This window comes from Felis catus, chromosome B3 (assembly GCF_018350175.1).
Source record: "Felis catus isolate Fca126 chromosome B3, F.catus_Fca126_mat1.0, whole genome shotgun sequence".
NCBI lineage: Eukaryota > Metazoa > Chordata > Mammalia > Carnivora > Felidae > Felis > Felis catus.
Window position 1 is genome coordinate 73,436,048 of NC_058373.1, and position 24,039 is coordinate 73,460,086.

At 52.8% G+C, this 24,039-nt stretch overlaps 2 protein-coding genes across 2 annotated transcripts; both read left to right on the forward strand.

Annotated features, from left to right (window-relative positions):
- Window positions 1–1,568: 1,568 nt before the first annotated feature.
- On the forward strand, window positions 1,569–7,060 carry LRP10 (LDL receptor related protein 10). The gene is made up of 7 exons (XM_003987455.6): window positions 1,569–2,200; window positions 2,596–2,640; window positions 3,161–3,293; window positions 4,027–4,217; window positions 4,334–5,351; window positions 5,685–5,814; window positions 5,944–7,060. The coding sequence occupies exons 1-7, from the start codon at window positions 2,167–2,169 to the stop codon at window positions 6,529–6,531; spliced, it is 2,139 nt and encodes a 712-aa protein (XP_003987504.3). The 5' UTR covers window positions 1,569–2,166; the 3' UTR covers window positions 6,532–7,060.
- A 140-nt stretch (window positions 7,061–7,200) lies between these two features.
- On the forward strand, window positions 7,201–15,672 carry REM2 (RRAD and GEM like GTPase 2). Its single transcript, XM_003987456.6, has 5 exons — window positions 7,201–11,417; window positions 12,655–12,996; window positions 13,238–13,311; window positions 14,039–14,246; window positions 14,605–15,672. The coding sequence occupies exons 1-5, from the start codon at window positions 11,315–11,317 to the stop codon at window positions 14,898–14,900; spliced, it is 1,023 nt and encodes a 340-aa protein (XP_003987505.1). The 5' UTR covers window positions 7,201–11,314; the 3' UTR covers window positions 14,901–15,672.
- Window positions 15,673–24,039: the final 8,367 nt, after the last annotated feature.

Consider the following 24,039-nt stretch of genomic DNA (forward strand, 5'->3'; position numbering starts at 1 on the left):
TAATTTCACTTAGCATAATACCCTCTAATTCCATCCACGTAGTTGCAAATGGCAAGATTTCATTCTTTTTGATTGCCAAGTAATACTCCATTGTGTGTGTGTGTGTGTGTGTGTGTGTGTGTGTACATATACATGGATACTCCCCATGGCTGTCTGGATTCTTTCATTTGTGTATCTGACCTCTCTTTCCAAGTAGGCAATATGCTCCTTGAAGTTCAAGGCATCTGCCAAGCATAGAAAACAAAGCCAGCAATTAACTAAAACCTCCAAGATCACTTTTAGAACTTAAATATTTTTAATTTTTCCCACCTCTTTGCCTTCCTTACCTTTGCTCAACATCCTTTTTTCACACTCAGGCTTCTATTTCACTCCTCATTAATCCCAAAGGCTGCACACAGAGGGAGTACAGCAGAGGGCACAGCAGAGAGACCAAGGGACCAAGGTCCAAGTGGAAGAAGGGCCTTTTTATGGCCAACCCTGCTGTGGTTCCAGTTTTGAAAATATCAAAACTGATGCCAACAACAAATGTCATGGACAGAAAACTGTTTTGTACCATTTGTAGAGAGCAGAGAGTAGTAAGGATCCAAATGTACGCTCTCTCCAGAGCCAAATTGCCTAGGCTCAAGGCCTTGTTTCATCATTTACTAGATCCGTGATCTCGGGCAAAATACTTAACCTGTGCTTGAGTTTCCTTATCTGTAAAATGGGAGTAATCATAGTTTCTACTTCCCAAGATTGTGAGGATTAAAAGAGCAAATACATGAAAAGTGCTTAGATCTGTGCCTGAAGTGTGAAAAAAGCTCAAAAAGTATTTGCTATTGTTGTTGTTTATTAATATTACCTATCAGTGCCACAGGAATAACAGCCCACATAAATAAGAAATATCTTCTGTGACTAATCATAATTGTTCTGAACTACAGAGCACTTCCTAGATGCTCATCGTGCATTAACGCCCTAAATGTTCATGACAACTTTAAAAGGGAGTTGCACTATTAACTCGGCTTCACAAATGAGAAGCAGAGAGGTTAAGTGATTTTCTCAAGGTCACAGAGCCAGCAAGTGGCGAAGGCACATTTATTCGTTTATTTACCATATATTGGGTTCTTACTGTGTCTTAGTAGGAGAGAAACCCCGTGGGTGCAAAGGTAAACATTCTAGGCCCCAACCTACAGGAAGTTTCAGTTTCTAGAGAAGGGGCGGGGCGGGGGCGGGAAAGAGGAGTAAACAAATAGTTATAACACCGTGCGGTAATTGCTGTAATAGAGGCTCACGACAAAAAGTGCTGCCTGATCTCAGACACTGGGACAAGAAAAGTACTGAGAGTTTAAGGGTCCAAAGGAAAGACAAGACAGTTACGGAATAAGCAGTTGTCCTCTGGCCAACGAGTCCTGTTAACAAACGAGTCACGGAAGAGACCGAACAAAGCCGAGTTCAAAGTGGAGGCGGACAGCCTAGCCGAGGGCGGGTCTGACGGGTCCCGGCAGGGCCGGAAAGGGGTTAAGGAGAGAGGGTGGGCGGGGCGAGAGCGCTGATTGGCAGGGGTGGGGCCAGGCTCGTCACCCGCCCTCTCCCTCCGCCCGGCTCTTCCAACCCCTGGGCTGGCCGGGGTACCGCCCGGGCGAGGGCCGGGGAGCTGGGCCGAGCCTCCTATCCCCCTCCCCCGCTCCCCCGCCGCGTTCCGCCGGCTGGACGCGCAGGAGAAGTTGAGCCGCGCCCGGGCCGGCCCTGGGGGCTGACCGTCGGCAAAGTTTGGCTCGAAGAGGAAGTGGCTTCAAGCCCCGGCAGGTGGCGGCCGGGCCTGGACAGGGGCTCTCGCGGCCTGCGGACGGGCTCTGGGCGAGGGCGCGCTCCAGCGCCGGGCCTCGAACCGATTCCCGGGGCTTCGAAGCCGGCCTCGGGATAGAGCGCGGCAGAGAGCGCGGCGGCGGCGGCGGCGGGGGGGAAAACAACTCCGAAGTTGGCGAGAGGCACCGCCCCTGCTCCCGGACGGCCGCCGCCTCCCCGCCCCCAGCCCTGGCATCCAGAGCACCCGTGGGGGAGCCCGGGCCATGCAGCCCCCTCGGGGAAGCGGCAGTGGGGAGCCTGGACGCTCGGAGCGGCGCCGCCTTCCTACTGGATAGACGACTGAAGCTCCGGGACTCTTCCTGCACCCCCGGACGACTCAGGATGCTGCCCACCACTCTCCTCCTCCTCCTCCTAGGTGAGAAACCGAAACAAGACTGCTAACCCGACACCCCGCCCCTGGGGCTGTCAGAGTCCGGGCGCTCTCTTTTGCCGTCCCCCACCTTCCCTGCCTGGCGGTGCCCCCCAGCGCCTGCCGCCGCATCCGAAGCTCCCTCCCCAACCTCCGGGAAGCTTCGAGCCACTCCCCTCAGCCCTCATCCTCCTTCAGGCTTCCCTAGATCGGCGTGCCTACCCCATCGGCCGTGCTGCTGTGGCTTCCTTCGAGGTCACACACTGCATCCTCCCCTGCTCCACTGCCCCTTTCCCATAAACTACCCGGAAATCCCAGATGGCTCCTTTCCTCCTTGAGTTACTCAGGTGAAGAAAACTAAGGGCGATTAACTCTCCTGTCCTTTCCTGCTCTTCCTCTAGGAGGCGCTGTGGCCTATCCAGACCGGATCATTTTCCCAAATCCTGGTGCGTAAAGGATGCCCCTGGGGCCCCAAGGGTTTGGTAGTGAGAGAAGACCCTTGAGAAGGATTCTCTCTTCCCTAAATTCCTCTGGCACCTACGGTAGTTTTAGAGTGGAGATCATCCACCCTTATTTTACAAACGGGGAAACATCCAGTGTGAGCTCTCACCTGGTAGTTACGTACTATTTTGCTTTTCCAAATATCCATGCTTGGTCTCCCTAGCTGCAATGTAGTCTCCCTGATAGTAGAGACAGTATTTCCTGCTCCTCCTGGTCCAGCGGCTGGCACAAAGCCAACCTCAGATTGTTTCTGGTGTTGATACTTAAGGTGAAGCTATAATGAGTGTGGGAAGGAAGGGGGCCAGCTGAAGACTGATTTTAAAGTGTGTGTATGTGTGGTTGGAGAAGGGCAGTTTCTCTGCTCCTTCTTGAAGAGCTCAGACCCTTAGAAGCCTCAAGCCTGGGGGCAGGGGCCATGACAGTAATGGGCTCTCAACCAGTGTCCCTACCTTCCTCACTCTCCAGCCTGTGAGGACCCCCCGGCAGTGCTCTTGGAAGTGCAGGGTACCTTACAGAGGCCCCTGCGGGACAGCCGCAGCTCACCTGCCAACTGCACGTGGCTCATCCTGGGCAGCAAGGAGCAGACTGTGACAGTCAGGTGAGAAACGGGACAAGACCCTATTACCCTCCCTCCCCTAACCCCCTCCACCATGGGAAAGCCTTCAGGAATCACTTCTTCATGGAATTTCCATTCCTGTCAACAGGGGAAAGAGTAGGATTTGATTTGGCCTAGTCTTCCCTAAAAACCTGGCTTATTGTGGGCCAGAGTAAATTGGAGGTGAGCTGGGGCAGACATCTAGCTTGGATTCTAGTCATCTCTGAAGGACAGCAGTCACTCTAGAAACAGTCCTTGGGCTCCAATATGGCTGCCCTGAGGAGTCCTTCAGTCCATTGCACATCCTTGCCTGGGCTTCAAAAGCTATTCCTAATTAGCTTAGAACCTACCTCAGCCTCTCGAGATGTTTTAAACGGTACAGGTCTCTCCTCAGTCTCCTCTGACCTTGAGCCATAAGATTGGGACCCATGTTAAGTACCTGGCTACTTGCTTCACAGAGTTCACTCTCCATGAATTTATCCTGAAAGGAGTAGGTGAAGGGAGAGGGCAGTCTGGGGAGAGCCTGAGGGATCAGAATGCCATGCTGCCACGGGCCTCTGTTAGGACTATTGCCATTGACTACAAAGGAATTTGGCTGAGTTCATTTGGCTGTTTGGATTATGGATGAGCAGGGGTTTGTGCTTCTTGGGGTACAAGGGGCCTGACGGCACTGGGAGAGGAAGAAACCAGTGGTGGTCATGAATATCTCACATCCTGCCTTCTTCCGCCCATCTAGGTTCCAAAAACTGCGCCTGGCCTGTGGCTCAGAGCGCTTAATCCTGAGCTCCCCTCTCCAGCCACAGATCTCCCTGTGTGAGGCACCAGCCAGCCCTCTGCAGCTGCCTGGGGGCAATGTCACCATCACCTACAGCTATGCTGGGACCAGAGCACCTGTGGGCCAGGGCTTCCTGCTCTCCTACAGCCAAGGTATGCTGTACGCTGTCCATGGGACTAGAAGAACAGATAATAGAAGCCCCAGGGAGGAGGGGAGGATCCTACCAACTCTGGTGCTTCATGGTGTCTTCTCCATGATGTCTCTGCAGATTGGCTGATGTGCCTGGAGGAGGAGTTCCAGTGCCTGAACCACCGCTGTGTGCCCTTGGCCCAGCGCTGCGACAGGATCGATGCCTGTGGCGATGGCTCTGATGAGGCAGGTTGCAGCTCAGACCCTTTCCCTGACCTGACCCCAGCCCCTGTCCCCACCCCACCCTGCAATCATACCTTGGAAGACTTTTACGGGGTCTTCTCTTCCCCTGGATACTCACACCTGGCCTCAGGCTCCCACCCCCAGTCCTGCCTCTGGCTGTTGGACCCCCATGATGGCCGGCGCCTGGCAGTGCGCTTCACGGCCCTGGACCTGGGCTATGGAGATGCAGTACATGTGTATGATGGCCCTGGGCCTCCCAAGACCCCTCGGCTACTGCGCAGCCTCACCCACTTCAGCAATGGCAAGTCTGTCACCGTGGAGACGCTGTCTGGCCAGGCCATCGTGGCCTACCACACAGTTGCTTGGAGCCATGGTCGGGGCTTCAACGCTACCTACCATGTGCGAGGCTACTGCTTGCCTTGGGATCGGCCCTGCGGCTTAGGCACTGGCCTGGGGGCTAGTGAGGGCCTCGGTGAGCGCTGCTACAGTGAGGCCCAGCGCTGCGATGGCTCATGGGACTGTGCCGACGGCACGGATGAGGAAAACTGCCCCGGCTGCCCACCTGGACACTTCCCCTGTGGGCCTGCTGGCACAACCAGCACCACAGCCTGCTACCTGCCCGCTGACCGCTGCAACTACCAGACTTTCTGTGCTGATGGAGCAGACGAGAGACGCTGCCGGCACTGCCAGCCTGGCAACTTCCGCTGCCGGGACGAGAAGTGCGTGTATGAGACATGGGTGTGCGACGGGCAGCCAGACTGTGCCGACGGCAGCGATGAGTGGGACTGTTCCTATGCCCTGCCCCGCAAGGTCATTACAGCTGCAGTCATTGGCAGCCTGGTGTGCGGCTTGCTACTGGTCATTGCCCTGGGCTGCACCTGCAAGCTCTATGCCATTCGCACCCAGGAGTACAGGTCAGTGAGGGTGCAGCCAGCTGCACGGGCGGGGGGCTGAGGGGAAGACCCTGAGGGTGCCCACACTGGGGACAGGCTCTGGTGACCTGCTTCTGGGTTGGCTCCTAGAGTTGTCCAGCTTGGGGATGGGGGTGCTCCTCTGAGGAAAGGACAGGTCTAGATCCTGAAGGCAGTCTCCAAGAAGGAGGGGAACCTCGCATGGCTCTTGGGAAAGCCAGGGCATACATAGCTCAGTGGTCTTGGCCTGGGTGTGGAGGGAAAAGACGTGTCCAGGCTAGGACAGGCTGCTCTGGCCGGCACCACCTGTGACTGAGCTGCCCTCATTCCTTCCAGCATCTTCGCGCCCCTGTCCCGGATGGAGGCTGAGATTGTGCAGCAGCAGGCCCCACCCTCCTATGGGCAGCTCATTGCCCAGGGTGCCATCCCACCAGTAGAGGACTTCCCTACGGAGAACCCTAATGATGTAAGTGACCTCCCGGCCCAGTACTTCCTGCTTCCCAGCCTCCGTGGCCCTGCGCCTGTACCATTCTTCTTTGAGGCTCCTGGCCCTCCCCACCTCCCTGACTCTGATGTCTGCCTCCTTTCCTTGCAGAACTCAGTGCTGGGCAACCTGCGTTCTCTGCTACAGATCTTGCGCCAGGATATGACTCCAGGGGGTGCCTCAGGTGCCCGCCGCCGCCAGAGGGGCCGCTCTATGCGCCGCCTGGTGCGCCGTCTACGCCGCTGGGGCCTGCTTCCTCGAACCAACCCCCCAGCCCGGAACCCAGAGACCAGATCCCAGGTCACACCCTCTGCTGCTCCCCTTGAGTCCCTAGATGGCAACACAGGTCCGGCCCGTGAGGGCGGGGCGGAAGGTGGGCAGGATGGGGAACAGGCACCCCCACTGCCCGTCAAGGCTCCCCTCCCATCTACCAGCACATCTCCAGCCCTCCCTACCATCTCTGAGGCCCCAGGGCCACCGCCCTCCACGTCCCCAGAGTCATCACTGCTGTCTGGAGTGGTGCAGGCCCTGCGAGGCCGCCTTCTGCCCAGCCTTCGGCCCCCAGGACCAACCCGGACCCCACCTGAACCCCACACAACAGTCCTGTCCCCAGAGGATGAGGACGATGTGCTTCTGGTGCCACTGGCTGAGCCAGGGGTCTGGGTAGTCGAAGCAGAGGATGAGCCACTGCTTGCCTGAGGTGACCTAGCTCCCTTGGGGGCTTTGGTCGCAGTGACAACCCTTTAGAGGGCAACTCAGCTTCCCTTTCGCTACTTCCCTCCCTGACCCTCTGTCTGAGGGGACTTGGCAGGCCTCCTGTGACCCTGTGTAGCTGCTGTAAAATTAGGTATCCCTCAGGAAGGGAGAGGGCTCACACAGAGCTCCCTCCGCACATGCCCAGAGACCACCGTTTCTCTACCACCACTGTCTTCCCACACCACCACTCAGGTGGCTGTTTTTAAAAAGTAAATTTCTTAAAGGGTCACAGGCCCGGACACTCCATCCTTACCAAACCCCTACCCCAAAGTGGCCTTTCAGCACCAGAATGTCAATTGGCTGGAGATCTCCAGCACCCAAGGGAAGGATTTGGGCAGGGTCTGAGGTTTTGCCGACTGTGATCCTTCCTGCAGGGCCTGGCTCATAAAAAGAGCACAAAAACTGCTTTTGTCCCATAGCTAGGTCATTGCCCAGCAAGTCAAGGTTGAAAATAAAAGAACCAGAAATTTAAGATTTTTGTAAATGAGCTATAACCTGAGCCCTGTCTCTACCCATCTCAGCTTACGCTCCCCTCGCCTTGCCCCTCCCTGTGAAGGTCTCTGCTCTGCCCTCGGAACGCTGCCCTCTTCCTACTTCTTCTAACCACATACCCTTGGTTTTTACACCACTCTAGGAACCCTAAGGACTGACCCTCTCCACCACCTCCACCTATTACCTGGGGCTCAGCCCTACGGTGACTGACACCAGCGGTCAGCACCAAGCCTCTTTACTCACCACCAGGCCAGAAGTCTAGTGAGCCAGCTGGGCACTGTAGGGGGAATGTTCCCATTCATGGAGTACTCCCAGAGCACAGATCATAGAAGCAGAATGTCCCTAGGGGAACGCAGGAGCCTTAACTCCTGGCCTCTACCCTCCACCCCCACCAAGCAGTTACAGTCTGTCCTGTGCAAGATAGGGGAACTCTTGGCCAGGATGCCTCAAAGCAGGCAAAAATAAGTTGAGAGAAAAAAATCATAAACATCTGGGGTGTGAAGATGCTGGCATCACTTTGACCAAATCCAAAAAGGTCTGCCTAGAAGAGGGCCCAAACTAGACTCTGAAGAATGTGGTCCATAGGTGGAATAGAGTTGTGGATTCTAGGAACAGTGAGAATCCACAGGATCAGAAAACTAAGCAGATGTGAGGGCTAGGGCTGCAGGCTGGACCCCAGACCTCCTAAGAAAAGAGGCAGGAGTGTAAGCAGTGGCCAGAGCTGAAGAGCTAGAGTGGGTGATGGAGGAGGGAATAACCTGGAGAAATGTTGGAGCCCAGCCTCTGGTAAGTGAGGTGACAGAAGCCATCCCAGAGTTTGAAATGAAAACTGGGACAAGGGATACAGAAAGCGTCTATGGGGGTGGCATGGAGCTGAGGCATTCCGGAACAGAAGCAGACTCTCCTCAGGCTCGCCCTCACCCTTCCTGGCCGGCCTGGTCTAGCCCCAGCCTCTGGCGGAAGGGCCCTGTTAATTACAACCTGTCTGTGTCTGAGCCCACATCCACACACCCAGCACCAACCGCATGTTTCCTCCTCTCAGTGAGCAAGAGCCTAGGGAAGTGGCAGAGAGTGAATATGGTATATTCACTGGATTGAGGGATCTTGGGAAAGACCCAGATTCCTTTGACTCCAGACCCTCTCCAGAGATTGGGGAAGGGACTTCAGAGATCCCCATCCTTGCATACCCTTCTCCCTTTGGGTCTTCCTTCCCTAGTGCTAACAGTCCCTGGGTTCCCCTAGTGAAAGGCCCAGGGAAGCAGGGAATGCTGATTTTCCTTCCACACCTCCCCATCTCCTGGTCTGCACCCTCTCCCTTGCTCCTCTCCTTCAGCTGACAGCCTCATCACTTGTCCTGCTCCAGGTCTTTGACCTCCTGGTGTTATTTGTAATTTGTGGACAAAGACATGTTAAAAGAATGCTCCTCAGGGTGGAATGCTTCAGGAAGCCAGAGGGAAGACCTGAGGGTAGAGTTCACTGGGAAGGGCTGTGTGTCCTGAGCCTGAAAGAAGTTTCTCTAGGTGCTGGGTGTATGCTCTAGAAGGTGCAAAGGGTAATGCTACTTTTGTCAGCCACAGAGAAGCCCCAGGTTGGTGGGAAGAGGGGACTTAGCCTTGTACAGGCAACATGGGAAACTCAGAAGGTCCCACCCAGGAGAGGGTGGGGAACTGGGGAGCAGTCACCCAAGTTTATTTGCACCAAGCCCTATGGGAAAAGAAACAAAGCCACCTCACATCCTATCAGGACAGAGACAACACTATCCAAAGTGCCCAGTATTGGGGCATGGGACTCCTGTCAAGGCTCTCAGTGGAGAGGAGGGAGGTGTCTCAGCATGAGATGGAGATCAGGCTGGGAATCTGAGATAACAGCACATACCAGCATTGAGTCCTTAAGAATCTGGGACTGAACCAAGCTCCAGGCCCTGCTGGGAGGGGAGAGGGACCCCTAGCCACACTGCCTGAGGTTGTAGGAGCACCAGATAGTTGGGCAACCTGCTGAGTGCCAGATCCTTTTTCATGTGTAGTGAGCCCTCAAAACAAGGCTGTGCCATGGGCATCATAATCCCAATTCACAGGTTTGGAAGCAGTTTCAGAGGAATTAGGAGACTAGCCCAGTCTCTACACAGAGGCAGATTTAAACCTGGATTGGTTCAGTTCCAAATTTCACTCTTGCCCCACTATTCCACAGACTCTCCCGTGGAGGAGAGCCAACATTTCTCAGGTTATTCCCTCCTCCACTTCTTACTAGTGGGATAAGAGAGATAGTGGCTCAAGATGAAACCCAGCTGGCTCCTGTGACCCAAAGCACAGTCAATGGTCATGGTCAATAATCCTTCCTGGGGTCTGCAGCCCCCGTCTCACTCTTATATGGTATCATAGAAATTAATCCAACCACCTAAGTGGGTTTTCCAGATATATGAAGCTCACCCCTTTACAATATAAAACTTTTAAAACTCATTTTGGAAGGAAATCATTCTAAACAGTCTTCAGCACATCTGCAATAGAACACAAATTTTTCCAGATGGCTGAGGATCATTCATAGAAACCAATGGCTTCTCTGTAACAATGTTTTCAGAAGCTGTAACAGTGTCAGGGAAGCTGTTCGCCTTTTTGCCAAAATGCTCTTAGATGACTTTTTAAATGCTTATGACACCTTTAAAGTGTTTTGTGGTGTTGTTGCCCTTGCTACTGGGTGATCAGGGGTCACTTGCTACTCTAATGTTCTGTAATTTCCTGTAATGAGTATAGGAACACATAGACACATACTGAAATTGTAAATAAGGACAAGGGAAGCTGTGATTGAAGCCTGGAGAGTCTATCCAATAAGTATGTAAGTACTGTAGTTGCTCAGGGGTCCCTTCTGCTCCCCCTAGACCCCAAACGTTGCCCCGTAGTTCATCTCCGGTCAGTGAAGTGTTACTGCACATTAGTCCATGATTACTATTTGTCTCTTCCATTGGAGGAGTCCCCTGAAGATTACAATACAGACTGTTCCAAATAATAGAAGACAGTTGGAATATTTAAGACAAAGAAGGCAGCAAGGCAGATGAAAAACAGTCTTTGGCGTTGGAAGAACCAGGGTGGGAATCCTGGTGTCCCCATTTTCCAGCTGATGATTGATTTGGGGACAGGCTACCCCCCTACCACTCTAAGCCTTCAGGTCATGAGAATGACAGGAGATAATGCAGGAAGCTGCTTCACACAGCACCTGGCAAACATGGGGTGAGGAGGAGCCAGAAAATCAGAAGGTATGTTTGGGTGCTTGCAGCGTCGGGAAGAAAGATAAGAGCTGATCTGAAGGGAAAGGGCCTTTCCACACGAAAAAGGATCTGGCACTCAGACAGGGAAGAGGAAGCTGGCAGAAAAGGAGCAGTAAAGGAGAGGTGCCATGCTGGCTTCCCACGAAGACGCAGACATCATCGTGTAGCCCAGGAGGCCTGGTGGTGCCCTGGAGAGTGTGGAGAGGGGGCTGGCACTTGGGACTGGGAACTTCTAGAGGGCTAAGCTCAACCTATGTACTAACACCAGGTTGGTGGGCCTGGCAGGGAGGGAGAGAAGGGGAGCCCACATGGTTCGCATCCACCTAAACGTAGTGACAGAATGAAGCTGCCCAAACAAGGCAGCCATCTCCCCTTCCTTAGAGCCCCCATCTGCCTAGGGGCCCAGCTGGGAAGTGGCTACTCTGGTGTGTCTTAACCCAGAAGGGGTGGTATGGGAAAGGAGAGGGTGATGGGGAAGCTTGGTGCCAGGGTGACCGGTGTCTTTTGGTTTCTGCCTCCAGGCCCTCCATTTAGCCACTGAGCAGCCACTCTGAGCTGGACACTGGGCTGGGAGGCTGAGAGTACACAAATGACGCACAGTCCTGGTTCCTGGACTCCCAGTCCCTGGGTCCTTGCCTCTGGCCATCCTCCACTCCCTTACCCACTGACCCCTCAGCCCACTTCTCTGAACGCCTGTCTCTTTTGCTCCTCTGACTCCAGTCTGTTCAGGTCTTAGCCAGACTCCGCAGTGTGTGTGCTCCCAGAGGGAAGCCACACAAAGGAAGGTGGGGGGGGCAGAAAGGAGGGAATCCCGCTGACATCACTGCTCATTAGCATGTGTGACCTCATCAGGGGGCGGGACAACTTCCCCAGGTGTTGGGGGGGGGAATGGGGGTGGTATTTAAGGGAAAAGCTGACAGTGCTGCTGAGTGAGGGAGCGGGGACTGCAAGCGGCTGGGCTGCACACGCACACGGATGCACACGGACCTCGACACGGACATGGACACAGACACAGAAACCACAGCACTCTGCCCCTCCGGCAGCCACCAGGCCTCCCCCCCCGGGACGCCCATACCAGGTGAGGGCTGAGCTGGGCAGGTTTCCAGCAGAAACCACGGGGGGTGGGAGCTGAAGCTCTGGTGGGGAGGTCAGAACTGGCGGCCGACGGAGCTTGAACCCAAACAGCAACTCGGGAAGTGGAGAAGCCTCCCGCTCACACCGGGACTGAGGCTGGGCTGGGCTGGGGGCTGCGGAGTGCTGCCTAAACACCCCCACCCCCCATCACTCCGGGGCTTCGCTGGGGAAACTGGTGCTTAGCCCCTAGGTCAGCCTCATTCCCATGAGGCTGGGATGGGCAGGAGGGATGGGGGAAAGGAAAGGGGCAGCCCACAAGCCTGGGAATCACAGGCTGGGGGCTACCCTGGGGACCTGTTGTAAGGGTTTCACTGGCTCGAGGAGGCCCTGGCTGCCAGCCAAGTATTGATCCTGGGCTATTTCCAGCCTCTCTCCATCCCCCTTTGTTGTGTCTGTCGTTCTTCCTCCAGTTACCCTGACCCATGCATTGTCACTCTCCCTCTTGCTCATGCTCCCGCTCTCTCGCTCTCTCCCTCCCTCCCTCTACCTCACCATGAACACAAGATTCTCTGGAACTCACGGGAAGGTCAGAGATGCAGAAGGGTTCTCACACACAGCCATGCACCAGGAGTGCTCACTTAGAGGGCCATTTGAAGAAGCGAAGAGGCGGCAATTCTCACACACCGTGGAGGGGGACCCAATGCACACATCGTAATGAGCAAAGGCCCTTCCCTGGGCATAGGCTCCCCACAAAGTTTTTGACTCTACCAGTACCCACCCCCCAGAACCTGGGCAGCAGCTTCAGCTTCTCATCCCCTGTGCCCCTCCCCAGTGTGGGGACAACCAGTGCGGAAGCAGTGGAAGGCAGGGCCTCTTGGTGGAAACAGGGGCAGCCCTCAGGGCCAGAGGCCTAGTCTGGGGGTGTGCCGGTGTGTCAGTGTGAAGAGTGAGTGGGTGTGCGAGCCTGCGCACAGGTGCCTCCCCTGCATGGGGCATGTTTTAAACAGGTTGTGGCTGGAACCACACTGGCTAAGCCTTCAGCTCAGCTCCTCAGAGCCCCACCAGTTCAGGCTTCTGAGGGAATTCAGTGTAAGAAGTCAGACCAAAGATTCTCAGCTCCTTCTGGGGCATGGTCATCAGCTGGGCCTCTGAAGCCAGAGCAGCCAGGATTGAGCCCTCTGCAGATGGCCAGGCATACCTTCACTCATAGCTTCTTTCTCTTTGCCTACCCCCCACCTCAGAAACAGATGCCACACTGCTGAAGAAGCCAGAGAAGCTGTTGGCAGGGTTGGACCGGGGTGGGCCACCACCGGCCCCAGGGGCACCCAGACGAAGAGGCAGTATGCCTGTTCCCTACAAGCACCAGCTGCGGCGTGCCCAAGCTATAGATGAACTTGACTGGCCACCTCAAGCCTCATCCTCTGGCTCCTCTGACTCCTTGGGCTCGGGGGAGGCAGCCCTCACCGAACAAGATGGCATCTTCAAGGTCATGCTGGTAGGGGAGAGCGGCGTGGGCAAGAGCACCCTAGCAGGCACTTTCGGCGGTCTCCAGGGAGATAGTGCTCATGAGCCAGAGAACCCAGGTATTTGGAGGGGAAACCCTGAAAGGGTCAAAGGCACCTGCGGACCCCTAGTCAGGGATGCAAGAGGCATGAGCAGCCCCCAGAGGCCAAAACCTAAGAGAAGTTACTTCAATGCTTTCTGTGGCAACCTCCCTGGAGGGGGTCCCTGGTGCTGGGATCTGAGGCGTCCCTGGTTACCAGGTCTCATGAGTGTTGGGGAGCCTCCTGATGGGCTCTATTCCCTATCCTTATTTCCCAACAGAGGATACCTATGAAAGACGCATCATGGTGGATAAGGAGGAAGTGACTCTAATTGTTTATGACATCTGGGAACAGGTAAGAACTAAGACAGGGCTGTAAGCAGGCAATGAAACCTAGGAGAGCTGGGGAGGGGCAAAGTCTGGCTGAAGGCAGGTGGCTCTGTAGGCCCTGGTTTTAATATGTACTGGACATATGACCTTTCATATGTGTCATCCAGAGAGCAAAGGCCCACATCAATTGTGCATACCATGGCACTGAGAGCCACTGTCTTTCCAGGATCTTCTGACCCTGAGGAAAGTTAGGATCTGAATTTGACAAACCCTGAAGCTGCAAGCCAGGCTACACACCCTGAAATTGACCCCATCCATAGGTGTTTCAGCCTGGAAGAGTCTTACCTGACAGGACAAGAGCTCAGGGCTCTGGAATATCAGAGAAGGGAAATAAGTGAGGATTTATGAATATTTGGACAAAAATGGTTACCACATAGAAATGAGAGGCCAGATTACATACAGCTGAAGAGCATTCATTTTTAAGTTAAGAGCTTAAGCATATGAAAGTAGGATGGGCTACCCTAGCCTAGGACCCTATCTCCCCAATTCTCCCATGCGGCGCTCACATTACAAACTACTTTCTCCTCCACAACACACTCTAGGGATGGAGATTATGCCATTAACTAGCTCTGCTGTCCTAAGCAGGTGGCTTCTCCCTCACATCCAGATTCCTCATCCTTGAGATGTAGGTGGGGAACAGGTTCTCCTGTGCCTCCAGCCCTGACATCCCACCACTCTCTGCCCACATGCAGGGGGATGCAGGGGGCTGGCTGCGGGACCACTGCCTTCAGACCGGGGATGCCTTTCTCATCGTCTTCTCAGTCACCGACCGACGAAGCTTCTCCAAAGTTCCAGAGACCCTACTTCGGCTCCGGGCTGAGAGGCCCCACCACGACCTCCCTGTCATCCTTGTTGGAAACAAGAGCGACCTAGCCCGCTCGAGGGAGGTCTCACTGGAGGGTGAGTATCCTGGACCTAATTAACACTTGCAATCTCAGGGGAGATTCCAAGTGACCTCTTCTCCACAAGGCCCTTCTACCCTTCCAGGACAGGCTAAGGGCAGACTCCCAATACCCATGTCTAGCACCGGAGAACCCCTTCTCTTCACTCCTCACCTCTTCGCCAAGGCCCCTTTATCTCCTTCCCTCGGCACCACCAAGACCCTCCACCTGATCCCTGCCTGTTCTCAGTCGCAAGAGATTCACCTGTCAGGACCCCTTTGTACTGCACAGCGGGCATCTCCCCAGGCCCACCCTTGCCTGGCCCCGCCCCGGGCCCTGTGTAGCCCGCGGGCTCCTCAACCTGTCCCTTCCTGCAGAGGGCCGCCACCTGGCAGGGACACTGAGCTGCAAGCACATCGAGACGTCGGCGGCGCTGCACCACAACACGCGGGAGCTCTTCGAGGGCGCGGTGCGCCAGATCCGGCTGCGGCGGGGCCGGAGCCGTGCCGGGGGCCCGCGGCCCGAGTGGGGCAGCCCCGACGGCCCCGCGCCTCCCGCGCGCCGCGAGAGCCTCACCAAGAAGGCCAAGCGCTTCCTTGCCAACCTGGTGCCGCGCAACGCCAAGTTCTTCAAGCAGCGCTCCAGGTCGTGTCACGACCTCTCCGTGCTCTGAGCCGCGGTCGTCATGGCCACCGCGGTCGCCATGGTCACCGCGCCCTCAGCTCACCCCTTCACCCCGCCCCGCCCCCGTCCGGCTTCCTTTGTGAAGACCGTCTAGTAAACCAAAAAGTCCGAGGGCGCGCGGGTGTGGCCGCGGGGGGCGGGCCCCCTGCCCCCAGCCCCTGGTGGGCGTCGCCCCCAGCCCTGCCACCACGCGTGCCCTGGCTACCTCCCCGCCCAAGAGCGCCTAGAAGGCGAGGACGCAGACCTGCGGGCGGGCGCGCTGCGGTCGGCGGGCAAGGCGGCTTCTGGCGGGCAGGAGGGGATATAGTTCCGTGAGCTACTTTGACTTTTATTAAGTCGCGCTTGACCACCTCTCCTGTAAAGAGACCCTAAAAGTGAGAACTGGAAAGGTGCTTGGTAGACCTCTTTACAGTTCTCTGCGCGAACACGCCTCATCTTTAAGACATCCTTAAAGGTAAAAACACTGGAGACGCTTCTTTGAGACTTTTCCCAAAACGTGCTGGCTCTTATCTGCTGCACTTGTCCACTTTGCCTTTAAGAAGTTCTTAAAGGCAAAGGCCTGGAAGTGCCATTTTTCAGAATCGATTCTGTGATTTACCACTACATCACGGCACTTCCCCTTTAAGGTTATTAAAGGTAAGGTTTGGACAAACTCTTGCCTTCAGATGCCATTGTTAAGAGCTGAGCAGGCAGCACCCTGGGCCCAGGAGGCCCCAGCAAAAGAGCCACCCTTCCCTTTTCAATAAAGAACTTTTCTACTACATTTGCTCATTTTGACTCTGTTCTCAAAAGCCCTGCAGAAGGGATACATGTAGATGGAAACTGTTAGAGACAAAACTTAGGCCCAGAGGAGCAAAGAACCTAAACCTACCTCTACAGAGGCTTCAGAACTGACTCAGTCTTGGTTGTAGTCCGTAACAAGGAGCCACAGGCCCTTAGAGATCGCTGGGTCCAACTTGTCACTTTGTAGATGAGCAGACAACCCTGGAGAGGAGCAAGGAAATACTAGACGTAATTTAGTGACTTAATGACACAATGGGACCAGGTCCATAGACTCTAGACCTCATCTCCTTACACGACCTTATTCTGCAGAGTAAGCTGGAGGCTACATTTAGCACCTAGAGCTATACAGAGCCTTGTCCTGGGCTGGTTTAAGGTGGGGCCCACATCCACCAGAGAGGCCCATCAGCTGGGGCATGATGGGGTCGGCCTGCACCTCCCCTGGCAGGCCTCCACCCTCCTAACTGTCACCTGCAAAGCCCGTGTGAGAACTGAAGCTGTCAGTGTCTCCCCCTGGGGACGCCCACGTCTTCTGCTGAGCCACGAGTTTGAACAAAGAGAGCAGAGGCAGCAGCTCTCCCCTCACCCCAGACATGCAGTATAGCTCCCTGAGTACCTGAGGGCCAGGCCTCCACTCCACCCCACTCAGGTTCCCAGAGCTTGATGGAGGAGGGATGAGATGTCTCCCGAGTCCTTGTAGCTGGTGGGAAGGAGCCAAGGGGACCAGTTCAGCATCAGTGGTTATGAGATGGTAATATGAATAATGACATTATCCTAAGGACTTTATTAATTTTTCTTTGTTAATTCTTTAAGGACCATATAAGGTGTTACTACTTCTTATACTGTAGAAGAAACAGTTTAAGTAACTTGCTTGAGGTCAGTAAGCAACAGAGCAGGGATCCCACTCATGTCTGCTTGATACTTAATTTTATCCAGCTTTGCATCGGAGGTTCCCGCTTCAGTAAGGATGAGGGGAAGAAGAAGAAGGTCACTAGAAGAAATGTAAGCGACACAATGGCCGGGGCCATGGGCAGTGGTTGTGGTGAAAAGGCCAGAGAAGTTACATGGCTATGGGGGAATAGGCCAGGAAACTCTAGGGACCGTGAACAGAGGCACTTCAAAATGTAAAATGTGTAAAAACACACTGAGCCCATTAAAAGACAGATGGCTGGGTTGAAACCTCAGGGACATTAAGGGGAGGGGGTAAGAGATGAGCACGGAGTAGAAGGTTTGGAACCCTACTTTTAAGTACCTTAAATGGCAGGCAAAGGAGTTTGTGCCCAAGCCTGCAGGCAGTGAGTCACCACAGGTCTTTGGGTATGGAAGTGACATGAGCAGGATGGTCCTTGGGCAGAGGAGGCTGGGAGAGGTGCATGGACTGGGGCAGCAAAGATAAGGCCGAGAAGCTGAGTTTAGCGGGCAATTAACTTTACATATTGGAAGGTAATGAAGTACTGACCATAGGGAGAAGGCAGTGGGAAAGGAGAGGCACTACAGGTGTGAGTCAGGACTGCGATGACTGGGTACAGGTGGGAGTCTTAGGTGGTGGGTGAGGAACTGGGAGTTAGAGGGCAGAGGAGGACATGGGTAAATGGATCCATTTTGGAAACTCTTGAGTTTGCGATGCTAGAATATCCATATGGGGTTTCGGCAGCTCTCCAAAGATCTGGGTCTGAAATTCAGAACAAGTTAGGGCAAGAGATACAGAAATGAGAATAATTCCCATAAAGATGGTAGTAGAGGGGCGCCTGGGTGGCTCGGTCGGTTAAGTGTCCCACTTCCTTCCACTCAGGTCATGATCCTGTGGTTCACTGGTTCCAGCCCTGCGTCGGGCTCTGTGCTGACAGCTCAGAGCCTGGAACCTGCTTCAGATTCTGTGTCTTCCTCTGTCTCTCTCTGCCCTTCCCCTGCTCATGCTCTCTCTCTCTCTCAAAAATAATTAAAATAAAAACATTATTTAAAAAATTTTAAAAACGTTTTACTTAAAAAAAAGATGGCAGCAGAGGAGCCACAGGTAAGGATGAGCAGCAGTCACACGGCACCCCGTGCTCAGTAGAATGTGTTGCTATTGCGGCCTTGAAAATCTTTGAGCAAGGAGCCCTGCATTTTAATTTTGCTCCAGACCCCACAAATCATGCTAAGGGAGGTACAAAGGAGAGGATACAATACTGGCTGGGATCCTTGCCTCAAATCACACATGGGCTTTAGGGGCTGTGATTCTTGTGAAGTGGGACAATTCATGTGCCTATGCAGTCATGCACTTGAGAATAGTGTGCATAGATTTCATAGATTGCCAAAGGGGTCTGTGACCCAACAAATGACAAACCAGGATGTTACTGATTGCTGCCGGGGAGGGCAGTTGGGTGGGGGCAAGACAGGTGTAGGAAGTGTACTTTTCATCGTGTGCCCTTTTTGTTCCTTTTGAATGTTTAACTATGGCATATATCACCTGTTCAAAAACTAAATAAAATAATGTAAAACAAAACACAGCCTTGATGTTCTAGAGAAAGAAGGACCAAAGCAGACGAAGAAGGTGGAGATGTAGCCACCACAGAGGCAGGCCGTGGAAGGACTAGAATTGTGCAGGTAGTGGCCAGTGCCAAGGAAGGAGGCCTTTTTTTTTTTTTTTTTTTTTTTTTTTTTTTAAAGTAAACTCTATGCCTAGCGCCGGGGGGTCAGACTCACAACCCTGAGAGCAACAGTAGCATACTTTACCAACTGAGCCAGCCAGGCACCCCAAGAGGAGATTTTTGGTGTTTTTTAAACATTTCTTTATTTTTGAGAGACAGAGCAAGACAGAGTGTGAGCAGGGAAGAGGCAGAGGAGGGGGGGGGGTACACAGAATCTGAAGCAGGCTCCAGGCTCTAAGCTGTCAGCACAGAGCCTGAGCAGGGTTCGAACTCACTCACGAGACTGACAGATCATGACCCAAGTCAAAGTCAGACACTTAACCCACTGAACCACCCAGGTGCCCTAGGAGGAGGGCTTTTATTTTTTTAAAAAAATATTTTTTTCAACGTTTTTTATTTATTTTTGGGACAGAGAGAGACAGAGCATGAACGGGGGAGGGGCAGAGAGAGAGGGAGACACAGAATCGGAAGCAGGCTCCAGGCTCTGAGCCATCAGCCCAGAGCCTGATGCCGGGCTCGAACTCACGGACCGCGAGATCGTGACCTGGCTGAAGTCGGACGCTTAACCGACTGCGCCACCCAGGCGCCCCGGAGGAGGGCTTTTAAAGGAAGACTACCACCAATGGTCAAATGTGGCCAAAGGGGCAGATGGGGAAAAAGGTCCAGTGCCTTTCACGTGGCTGAAGCTGAAAATATGCATATTGAAGATGATGGTGGTGGCGGCAGGGCCTCCCCCAGGAGGGGGACTGCACGCGCCACAGGCTTCCCTCCCCCTAACTCAGCCAGTCCCATCAGCCCAACCCATCTGTGCGTTCCCTCCAGACGCCTACAGGGACGAGCTCAGAACAGACGGAAGCTGAAGCCACGCTCCCGTCAGACTTGGAAAGTGGGGTCTTCTGCGAGAGCCAGGCCATTCTTCTACCTCCCTCTGATCAAGGCATAGTGCCAGGCTGCTGGTCTGGGCCGCTGTGAGAGACCAGCAAAGGACCCTGGGGCCTGAGCTGCTTGTGCCAGGTAAGGTCTTCTCTGCCCTCATGCTCCTCTTAACCACTGCAATCTTGTCTCTGCTCCTTTACCAGCTGGCCCCTGCGACCCCCGCGATTTCTGGCCCACAAGGCCTCCTCACTGGCTGAGAGCATGAGCTCTGTGTGCTCTGCTCTGAGGGGCCAGAGGTGAGGCCTGCCCTGCATCTTGGAAAGCATCTCTCTGCTCTGGGCCTCTGCTCAGAGTTGGGCCTTTGTGCCCTGCTGCATCTAACCCTCTCTAGAGAGACTGGGCAGGGTCTCTCCTCTCCTAAACTGTTTTTTAATGTTTTATTTTTGAGACAGAGACATAGCATGAGCAGGGGAGGGGCAGAGAGAGAAGGAGACACAGAATCTGAAGCAGGCTCCAGGTTCCAAGCTGTGAACACAGAGCCTGACATGGGGTTGAACCCACGAACCACGAGATCATGACCTGAGCCGAAGTAGGACGCTTAACTGACCAAGCCACCCAGGCGCCCCTTTCGTCTTCTAAAAGGCTGCCAGTCGTGGAAGAGCATTTCACAAGTCTTCTGGGTTAAACCCTCATTCCCAGAAAGTCCACCCATACATATACATCTTTTTATTCATCTAGCATAATTCTATCCACATCAGTCTAAGTCAATTTTTCCTAGACTTTCATCCACAAATACTTGTTGTTCCCCTCAAGTACTGCCATAGGCCAGTCACTGTGCTGGACCTTATGGGAAAAACAAATACAGGTGACACTATCCCTGCCCTCAGGGAGCTTACAAATGAGCTGGAGAGATGGGACAAGGTGGTAATAGCACTACCAGGGCCAACAACAGCAAACTGTACCACATTCTGACTATCTGAGGGCTATTTCCTGAGCTCTAAGAATTCTGAATGGAAGAAACAGAATTTAAAGACAGATTTTAGGAGCTGGGCCTTCAAGGATATATGTAAGCTGTGGATAGATGGGGGAAAGAAGAAAAAACTCCCTGTGGTGAAACTACATGAGCAAATGCACAGGAGACACAGACATGGTGGGCAGCCCGCCATGTGAGGTAAATACCCTTCCTGTAAGAAGGCAGCCAAATTTGGGTGGATGGTACAGCCAAGTTGTCAAGGGACCCCAAAACCAATAAGCAGCATCTTGCTGCTTAGTACTTTATCATCTTGGTGGCTCTCTGATGGATATGCTCAAGGTCCCTTTTAATCTTTTTTTTTTTTTTTTTTTTTTTTTTTTTTAGGTAATCTCTACCTCTAATGTGGGGCTAGAACTCATAACCCTGAGATTAAGGGTCGCACACTCCACCAGCCCAACCCATCTTTGGGCCAGCCAGGTGCCCCTCATCTGTATGTAGCTTGATGCCATGCTCCATGGCTTGGTCACCTTGCAGACTCAAGATGCAAATACAGACTCAATGTGGGCCTTGCAAACATTTTAATTAGCACTTAGTCCCAGGATTTTCTGGATGGAGGACACCACTCTCAACATCTTTGCCTTTCTGAGCCTCAGCTCTCCCAACTGTAAAATGAAGATAACATTACCTACCTTGTAGGATAGTCATAAGGACTAAATACAAATCCTAGTATCTTTGTAATTTGTCAAACATTATCCAAATGAGCTGTGGAAGTAATGCTTTTTACAACCTGTGTCCAGGTCCCTTATTCAGGCATCCAGACAGCTTGCTAACCTCTCAAGCAGAGCAGCACCCTGGAGATACAAATTTAAGGTGTGCCTGGCTGGCTTGGTCAGTGGAACGTACAACTCTTGATCTTGAGGTTGTGGGTTTGAGTCCCACCCTGGGTGTAGAGATTGCTTAAAAAGATACATAAAAAAGTATTTAAGTTGCAGTCCACAAAGTCCAACTTGCCTCCCATAGGACTCACAGGTAACCCCCTGTGAGTTGTGTTGTTTTGAAGAGGATGGGGAAGGAGGGGGGTGATTGGCAACCAAAGCCTCAGTGATGGTATTATACTGCCTAGTGTTCCATTGTTTGTTCAGGTTATAATGTCTTTAGGCAGAGTACCTGTGCTGATTTAAAACATTTATCTGAAAGGAAATTGTCAGAGTTCTGGAGACCAGTGATGGCAGGTGCTACAGGAGCACCTGCGGAAGGTCAGGAGGGAGGCTAAGCAAAGGGCTGTAGCAGACACCACTAGGATTTTCCCCGGCCAGACAAAGCAAAGGGCACTAGGTACCCTGAAGGTACCTGAGGGGGTGGGGAGGGAGAGAATCACATTGATTTTTCAAAGCCGTCTCACTCTGATTTATAGTTTCAGGCATAAAAAGAGATTGAGCCAGTGGGACTGGTGTTTCTGAAAACTAAGCTGCTTGTGACCCAGGACCTAGGGAGCTTGGGACTTTAGTCCAGGAACTAAATTGTGAAATTGAGACTTACTTCCACCATTGCCTCACCTTCACTTCTCTCCCTGCATATATTAAGCATTCTCTGAGGTTGGAAGATGAGGTCAGGTAGAGTCAAGTGTGTAGGCATCCAGAGGAATGGGGATAGTGATGGCAGTAGCTATGACAAGTAGTAATGACAAGATATCAAGTTCTAAGCCCTCAACACAATCATTTCATTGAATCCTCACAATGTCCCTGAGACAGGTACTATTGTCATCACTTCCCTTTTACAGAAGGGGAGTCGAGGTTAGAGAAGTGATGAACATCCAAGTTTATTCAGCTGGTTTGTGACAGAAGAGCTATCTGAACCATGTGGTATTGCCCCAGAGGGTGACCATTCTGCTACAGGATGGAGGTCTCCTGACTTGGTTGGGCCCAACCCAGTTCAGAAAAGGCTAATTTTCAGCACCACCCATTCTAAACAAGTAGGCTTCATGATGCCTGAAAGCTGACTGAAGCTCCCTTCCTTTCTGGGACATTGGCTAGAGTTTGACAAGTCTCTGATTTCCAAGGTCATTGCTTCTCCTTTCTGCAATCTAGCACTGACTGGCTCCTTTCCAGTCTTCAGGGCCCTCATCCATCTACCATTGCCCTAAAAAATAACTGCTTAATGGCTCTCCAGTAACTGCAGCCAACTCCTTAAGGGCTCTTGAGAGGAGATCATCTGGGAAAGCTAACAGAACTCATCCAACTTTTAAAAGTGAGCTATGATCAGCTCTTTCCTTGCCTCCACCTTCCCGTATGATCTAAACTGGTTGGTCTGCTTCACCTCTCAGAGCTCTCTCAACCAAGAGCACACTGAGCACATCAGTTCTGGATATAAATGTAAGAGTTGGGAGAGAAGAGAAGGAATGTTTGAAGCCAGAAGGTTCAGACACAGTTCTGAGACCAGAATTTCTTTCCTGGATCCAGCTCATGACTATTGACTTCACCTGGTTGCCATGGAAACATCAGTCTGTGTTGGATGGGAAGCAGCATTTTTGACAGAAAGCATCACAGGCTACCATGGTAACACCAAAAAGAGTAAAGCTGCTTTCTCTCTTGGAGGGTGAGGAATGAATGGAGGAGGAGGCCAGGATGGACATTGGAAAGCTTAGCTCTGACTTGAACAGAGGGGAAATTAATTCAAGACATCTAATATGTGTGAAGGAAAGCAATAGTGAAAAAGACATGTCGATGCCTTGTCTCATTGGGCTATCACCATCTACTAGTAGAGTTTACACAGAACTGTAAATAAAGACAGAATGAGACTTCTAATGGGACAAAGAATACTGAAAAGGGAAACCAACTAGCAAAGCTTCAGAGTCTTAATGGACAGGATTTTAACCAGCAGGAGAGGAGCAAAAAGAGAACAAGATGAGCAGACGTGGAAGAGGAAAAGTTCAGGACATACTGAGAACTCTGGGTACAGAGATAGGAAAAGTGACTCCAAGGCCTTGGCTTCCACAAGAGGCAGGCTGAGATTAGGATCCAGGAATGTGAAGCTAGACTGACTGGATTGGAATCCCAAACTCACTTGTAATCGCAGGGCAGGTTACTTACCCTTTGGGTAGCCTCTTCCTTGTTCACAAAGATGATAAAAGAGTCTGCCTCAGAGGTCACTGTGAGGTTGAAGCAACTCTATACATACAAAGTGATTAGAACAATGCCTAACCCACAACGACGGGACAACCCTGCACTGATGTTAACGGTCATTATACCCCCTCCTACTTTCCGAAGCCAGGACAGCCTTTTCTCCCTGTCTAAATATTACTTCCGGATTCTCACCAGACCCCTTCCTTAACAGAGAAAGGAGAGGCTGCGGTTGACCATCTCCCTTCAAGGTGTAAACTTATTTTCCTTCTGCATAAGCACCAGGACTAAAGGTTCAAAGGGTAAACACCTGCTTCCTCTGGTAGGTCACATCGGGGGCTGTTGGAACCTAAGAAGGAAGTAGGCAGAAACCCAATTTCAAGAACACAGAAGTTTAGAGAACAGGGAGGAAAAAACATCACTGCCTTAGAAAAGGCAGAAGCACGGCCTAGAAGCCAAATGTCAGGTGAACATCTGTTTAGAACTGAGGACAGTTGGGAAATTCTATGCTAGTAGAGGATCCGGGTCAGTCTCTCCTCTACCTTCGCCCCAGGTGCCATGCCCAGACAAGAGAGGTTGAAGGTTTCTTTTACCTTAGGCTGGGCACAGAGGCTGTTTGCTGCCCCCTCCTCTCTACTCCAACCACCTCCAATGCAGGCATGAGTAACAAGAAGGCACTGAGTCACATGCAGTGACTCCAGCTGTCACCCACTAGATGCTGTCACCTTATATGGATTAAGACTAGAGTAG

What these genes read in the sequence shown, in the direction of transcription:
- LRP10 (XM_003987455.6), top strand. Translation starts at nt 2,167, where the DNA reads ATGCTGCCCACCACTCTCCTCCTCCTCCTCCTAG. An exon ending in GAGCAGACTGTGACAGTCAG is followed by an intron (nt 3,294 to 4,026) that starts GTGAGAAACGGG and finishes CCGCCCATCTAG; the next exon opens with GTTCCAAAAACTGCGCCTGG. An exon ending in ATTCGCACCCAGGAGTACAG is followed by an intron (nt 5,352 to 5,684) that starts GTCAGTGAGGGT and finishes CATTCCTTCCAG; the next exon opens with CATCTTCGCGCCCCTGTCCC.
- REM2 (XM_003987456.6), top strand. Translation starts at nt 11,315, where the DNA reads ATGCACACGGACCTCGACACGGACATGGACACAGACACAGAAACCACA. An exon ending in TTTATGACATCTGGGAACAG is followed by an intron (nt 13,312 to 14,038) that starts GTAAGAACTAAG and finishes GCCCACATGCAG; the next exon opens with GGGGATGCAGGGGGCTGGCT. An exon ending in GAGGGAGGTCTCACTGGAGG is followed by an intron (nt 14,247 to 14,604) that starts GTGAGTATCCTG and finishes CCCTTCCTGCAG; the next exon opens with AGGGCCGCCACCTGGCAGGG.